This window comes from Aplysia californica, unplaced genomic scaffold, assembly GCF_000002075.1.
Source record: "Aplysia californica isolate F4 #8 unplaced genomic scaffold, AplCal3.0 scaffold00170, whole genome shotgun sequence".
NCBI lineage: Eukaryota > Metazoa > Mollusca > Gastropoda > Aplysiida > Aplysiidae > Aplysia > Aplysia californica.
The window spans coordinates 12,648-19,578 of record NW_004797440.1 but is presented as its reverse complement, the minus strand read 5'-3'; the positions used below and the strand labels follow the sequence as shown (position 1 = coordinate 19,578).

The window sequence follows — 6,931 nt, the reverse complement described above, 5'->3', positions numbered from 1 at the left end:
TGTGACTATTATAAACCAGAGGAGAAGGTGCTCTGAACAACAAAGAGATTCAGTGACAATTATAAACCAGACGAGAAGAAGGTGCTCTGAACAACAAAGAGATTCACTGACTATTATAAACCAGAGGAGAAGAAGGTGCTCTGAACAACAAAGAGATTCTGTGACTATTATAAACCAGATGAGAAGAAGAAGGTGCTCTGAACAACAAAGAGATTCAGTGACAATTATAAACCAGACGAGAAGAAGGTGCTCTGAACAACAAAGAGATTCACTGACTATTATAAACCAGAGGAGAAGAAGGTGCTCTGAACAACAAAGAGAATCTGTGACTATTATAAACCAGACGAGAAGAAGAAGGTGCTCTGAACAACAAAGAGATTCTGTGACAATTATAAACCAGAGGAGAAGAAGAAGGTGCTCTGAACAACAAAGAGATTCTGTGACAATTATAAACCAGAGGAGAAGAAGGTGCTCTGAACAACAAAGAGATTCAGTGACTATCACATTACGGTACAGGGACAAAAGGTGACAGCTTGTACACGGCTAGACAATTACAATAACAGTTAACTTATATAGCCCCACAGACATATATAACAATTAATTTATACATATGTAAGTATAACTAGAGTCAGATCAGAAATAAAACCAGAGGAGGCCTAAGGTCTGGATTCAAGGGCAGTTTCATGTGAGAAATAGGATTGCAAGTGGTGTTCAATTTCAATTCCTCAGTGAAAAAAAGATTCCCTTATTCATCCTAGGCCTTGGAGCAAAAGCAAAAGCCTCAGACACAAAAAAACACATACATTTTCTGTGTGTATCAAGGCTAGAGGCTTCAACAATGAAAAGTGATTTACCACTATGAATGCAACCAGCACCAACAAAGAGCTGCATGAGACTAGATCAATTCAAATTCACATCGTTATACTACAACAGAAAAAATAGTTTCTAAAATGGCTTGAAGTTGTGTTTTTAGTAGCAAAATTTAGCTTCATGAGGTCGGGCTGGCCTTTCCACAGACTGAAGAAGATTGGAACATTGTAGGCACATAGGTAAAGATTACTTTGCATTAAGAAACCATAAGGTCCAGATTTGAAAGACCAGCATCTGTAGTGTAAAGGTTAGGTTCTTCACTGGTGTATTTTGAAGACACAAGTTCAATTCCCCTCACAAGGAAAATTTTTATGAAGTTCTTTCATCCGTTTGTTGAAATACTGCTAGTATCCCTCTCAGCCACAGTTGGCCCTGACACAAACAGTCAGAGTAAAAGCAGCCCATCTTCTAAATGATCTAAACTGAGTAGATGGGAACATACAGTAAAGCATTTACAAATATAAAACACATAAATCCAGACGATGCTGGAAAAGCCATTATTCAACAGTTCAGAAGTAAATTTTATTTTAATGATCTTAATTGTGTTGATGAAGGTGTAAAAGAGATTTATAATTTAAAAAAACAAAAAAACTTGGAAGTTGCCCTGAACATTGATTAGTAAATGTGAGGCGTGGGGACAAAATGAGTTACTTCTCACAATCCACAAATGGAGATATGCCCAAAAATTGACACTATAGGGTCAAATTTGTAGATTTTCTATTGATGCCATATTCTTCTTTCAGTATAAATACCTTTATTATTTCACACTTACAAATTGTAAAAACTTCACCAATGAGTGTGATGTATCTATTTCTACAGAGCTCGAATCCGAAGAGTAACTCATTATGTCAGCATGCTTCACAAATCTTTCAGAGAGGTGTCAAAAAGCTCTGACAGAGTGGGTGGTTGGCGGGTGCTCTGGTGTGGTTTGCTTCTTCTTTCCTATCAAACGTCTATCATCCTTATCTCCCCTTCTTCATTTTTATGTTTGTCACTCTACTGTAACACTTCTAATCTTCTGGCGCTCATATGACCTTATGCAGTTGCAAGCGCCGAAAAACCTCTACTAAAATTAAGCTGTGACTGCGGACAGTCCTTACCTTGATCACTGCTGCGGGTCAGGCGACTGTCACTGCTACGTCTGCTTCCTCCGTAGCCTGGTGGAGTCCGGCCCCTTGTGGACACAGGTGCTCCTTCTGACAGAACCGGTTGGTATGCCATTTGACCTGTGAGAAGGGCCGGGGAGAGCAGAAATATATATATGTTTTTAATATTGGTGTTTTTATGCCTTTACACTCCATCTACATGATTAAGGTAATTTAGGACGCCGCTTCCGATCCTGCCTTTCAAGGCCTGCCCGGGCCTAGAGGGATCCACATCCCAACAGAAAGACAGAGATACTCTATAAAAATGCCCCACTCCGGAATTGAACTCGGGTCCACTGCATATGCCAGTCAGAAACATATCGTAACCTATGTATGACCCATGTGACCCACGTTTTTTTTACCATGAGCTAAAAAAAGTCTTTATCTCTTTCACTCCAGAGTTCTCAGATTCACACAAACCCGTACCTTATTCTCAAATTACTTTTATTTTTTAACTGTCTGATAGAAAATTAATTTCCCAGCATTTATATATGAAGCATTTAAGAATTTCTTTGAAAAAAAAGGAAGAGAAAGAAGATAATATATTTTTCTGGCCACCGTCAGAAATGAGAAAAAGGGCCACTGAGTTTGCTTAGTTACAGTACAGTGTAGAAAAGAGGAAAACCGTCTGGTAAGGAAAGGGTTTACCAAATTTACCTCTGGGCCTCCCTCTGTTCCCTGGGCCAGCCTGAGGCTGGTGACGACCACCAGGTGGAGTCCTTGCTCTGCCCTGCTGTTGTGGCGGTGGGGTCCTGCTACGCTGCTGTTGCTGTTGCTGTTGCTGTTGCTGCTGCTGCTGAAGTGGCGATGGAGTTCTGCTGCGGTCCTGTTTCCGCTGCCGCCTCCTTTCCTTCCTCTCTTCTTCCCGCCAGTATTCTTCTTCTTCTATACTTTGCTCCAGGCTGCGAGAGGGGCTTCTGCCTGGGCTTCTACCGGGGCTACGGCTGGGGCTACGGGTTGGGCTTCTTGTTGGACTTCCACGATCTGGTGAAGATAATAAGATAACATTTACTAGTAAAGCTTTTAATCACCATAATTTATACCACTTACTTGTGTTGTAAGTGCTGTAATACTCTTACTGAAACAAAAACTCTTTTTCTCTACTCAATTTAAATCATACAGGATGCAGGCTGCTTGAATTCTGCCTGTTTAAGCCCTGAGTAATACCCCGTGGCAGTATGATAGAGATGGTGGATAAAAAGACTTCTCACCATGGGAAATAAGTAGACAGCACAACAAAAGGCAAGATATTGTAAGATAGAATGAAGTATGAAAATTAACAAGGTAAGCAGATAGGATAAGATACGATAAGGCCGTACAAGAAAAAAAAACCCATCAGCTCAATAGTTCCAAAGTAAATCAAACTGTGATCGCTTTAGTAATTGTAAAATATTTATTTAGAATAAGAAAAAATAACGTTAAAAAGATAAGACTCACCTGCATGTCCCCTGTCCCTGTCCTTGCGAGACTGCACCATGACCAGCCTGGAGTGGGGAACCTGGCCCACACTGAGCTCACCCAGGCTGCGACCCGTGGCAGACATGCCAGCTGCTTCTCTTGACCCTTGACCTTGTAGGACCTAGTGCCGGGAAACCGGGGAGTGAAAATATATTGAAACATATTGCAGACGCATCAATTTGTGTTACGATGCGGTTGAATCAGACGCTCGTTAATTTTTGGGCATATGGACTTATGGTATTGTTTTAAAATTTGTTAATTCATCTTGAAATTTGACAAAATAAAGTACCCATTTATCATGAGTAGAAATCGAGATATTTGCAAATAAAGGAGCAGGGTGTCGCCTAGTATCAGAAGCAAAATTAGTGAGAAATGGCCGCAAAAAAAGTTTGGAGACTTCGGTAGCAATAGTTTCCTTGGAAACTGCAAATTTTCATTTTTGTGCCTGCGATCAACGTTTTTCAGTAAAATTCGCACAGAAAAGTATTTTTAAATGGACATCAAAGGTGTCGAGACAACAAAAGAAAATCTGATAAAAATTGCCCATGGAGGGGAAAAAAAAATTTCTTTGACGCTATGTATAGAGGACTGTTAAAACATTGAAGACCCACAGTCATAGAATTCCTTAATATAACACGTACCACATTCCTTCAATTATATGTCTTTACTTATCAACCAATAAAACAACCACAAAAAAATGTTTCATTCAGTCATTCTGCACACCCCCCACCTGTCTGACTGCAGCCTCTGGGAGATCCCTCTGGGCGGCCGCTAGCGGGTTACGCTGCATCTGAGCCAGCAGTAGCAGCATCGGGTCATCCTCCGGGAGAGGTAAACCAGCGTGCAGGAACTCTCCTTCACTGCGTGTTGCATCCGCTTCATCCTGGTGAAACATTTGGTATCAGTAACACAATAAACCGGGCCTGGGTTGCAAAACTATCGTTTGCCCAAAAAGTCAGTGCCACAATAACATAACTAAAGGTACCGTCCAAACTGAGAGAGACACAATTTCAAAACATCCATCAACAAATGCGTGGTGTTTTTCAAACAGTAATATGAAAAAAATCCCATCCTCAATTCATCTGTGGGAAGAGAAAATCAGTTTTTTGCTTCTCCTGAAAAGTAAGGTTTATAAGATACCAAAGTTTTGAATCCCAGGCCCGAAACAAACATTAATTAACAAAAAGGAAGAAAAAATAATGTCAGGTTAAAATCAGTTGCTCTGCAGGCTGAAGAACCAGCAGTCGACTACCAGTGAGATCTAACATGGGTTAGCAAAGAAGAAGAAGAAAAGAAACATAATGCAACAAGCCTTAGTAGGACTAACCTTCATTCTTAAAAATCTTTTCTTTAACCCTACATCAATCAGAGGGCAAATAGATTACCCTCAGGTCTGCTGCAAGACTGAAAGGGTCGGTTTCCACACCCTAAAAAATTCCTGCTTTTGCAGCACTATTTTGTACAATTTATGAATTCCCTGTAAAATGTCTTGACAATTTTGCAAGTTCCCAGTGACTGAAAGAGGGTGAAATAACCTTATTGGTGTTGCAAGGAGTGTAAAAATATAAAACTAAACTATAAAAATAATGTGTAGTTTGTGTGTGTGTGCGTGTGTGGGGGGTGGGGGCTGGGGGGTTATTATGACGTTTGAACGTATCTTGATCTTTCTGATGGGTATGGTTTCCCTCTCAATATGGGAATATGAGTTGGTCCTGACAGACAGGATTGAAGCCTGCCTCCTAAATGATCTAAATTGAGTGGATGGGTGGAGGGGGTGGGGAACATCTACATTTAAAAACGAATTTAACTCTATATCATGATCCACAGGTTCGTCATTAAAATACTGAATCAAACAAAAACAGTTTATAATAAAATTCAGTTTTAAGAAATCTACAAATTGTGTTGGAAAAAGTCCAACATACAAGGTCAAGATCGTCTGTGTCCCTCAGAGTGCTGGCAGTGCTGAGGTCAGCATTCTGGTAACGTTTCCTAAGGTACTCTTGACGGGCCGCTGAAACAAACAAACAAAAAATGTTCAAACAAAACAGTTTGTTACTGAGTGTTTAAAATAAGGATTTGACACTGATCTAGTTCAGTAAAAATCCACATAAAAATGTGTTTATAAATAGACATAAAAAGTTGTTGAGCCAAAAAAAAACCCAGAAGAAAATTGATAAGAACATGTCAGAAACATTCCATCAGCTTTTATTCATATTTCCATGGAGGGGCAAAAGCTTTCATTTCGGCACAATTTGATAAAATCCTCCAAAATTAAACATGTTCCGTTTTCTTGGTAACAATTCGGTATACTTGATACGTTTGAAGGAAAAAAAAAACAATCAGAAGGCTGCTACACATTGCCGGGACAGATTTTTTATTTGCATGCAGAGTGCAATAGGTCCTATTGGACTTGTGGGTAAAATCTGAAAATAAAGACAGAATCCAGTTTGATATAGTGTGCACTGGAAGTCCCTTTCAACTCTCTTTCCAGGAGACTCTCTTTTTAAGCAGCTATCTTTACAGGAGAATCACATTTTAAGAAGCTATCTTTATGGGAGAATCACTGTTTATGCAACTACCTTTACAGGAGAATCTCTTTCTAAGCAACTCTCAATGTAAATATAAGCAAATCCCTTTTAAAGAGCTACGGCACTCACCATCAGTGATGGGTATTGCCGGCATTTGTCCCTCACTGCGGCTGAGGAGCCACTGACCCTCGGAGAGTCTGTCATTGACTGTGTCAGTGATGCTTGAGTCGGAGGACGGAGGCGGGGAGACCGTGCCAGTCGAACGCAGACTCTTGTCGCGCTAAAGAGGGGAGTAAAAAGAAGAAAAAGATAGCATCCAATTAAAAGTATTACAAGTTTGAGTTTGAGTTTTAGTAAGAGTCTTACGGCACTTGCAACACAATAAGGTCATATAAGTGCCGAAGAATAGATTATGTGTTACATACACAAAAAAGAAGGAGTGGAGATAAGGACGACAGAGGTTTGACAGGAAAGAAGGAGCAAACCACACCAGAGCACCCGCCAACCACCCACAAGTTTGAGTTTACAGTTGAAAATAAGGAAGCTAACAGACATGATAACGTCCATTTAAAGCAGGAAAAAAGCAGGATAGACGATGAAACAAACAGAGAAATAAAAGAATTAGGACCTACCAGTGGTGCCCTCTAACCATCCACTGCTTTAGGTTTGTGTGCAAAACAAAAGAAGGACACAGACAAAATAATTACAGCAATGAGTCAAAGAATAAAATGGAGTTTCTATCGCTCTAGGGCAAGCAGAAAAGGGTATCATCTTTCAAGACATTAATGTTGATTTAACAGGCAAAAAATATTGGTTTGAAAAAAGCAATTCCTCCATATAAAAAAAATCCAATCATCTTGAGAATCTATCATTGGATCATTTATAACTTAGTCAAGAAACATCTCTCTCACTCTCTCTCTCTCTCTCTCC

The 6,931-nt window shown here is 39.9% G+C and overlaps 1 protein-coding gene across 1 annotated transcript in view; it reads right to left on the bottom strand.

Moving 5' to 3' along the window:
* Nucleotides 1–6,931, bottom strand: part of LOC101862501 (TALPID3 protein) — a gene marked incomplete at its 5' end in the record, with an annotated part of 23,722 nt that overhangs the window by 4,187 nt on the left and 12,604 nt on the right. The window contains 6 exon segments of the mRNA XM_005098024.3: nucleotides 1,971–2,096; nucleotides 2,673–2,999; nucleotides 3,453–3,594; nucleotides 4,204–4,356; nucleotides 5,396–5,484; nucleotides 6,131–6,281. Coding sequence (XP_005098081.3) covers nucleotides 1,971–2,096; nucleotides 2,673–2,999; nucleotides 3,453–3,594; nucleotides 4,204–4,356; nucleotides 5,396–5,484; nucleotides 6,131–6,281 — 988 coding nt within the window.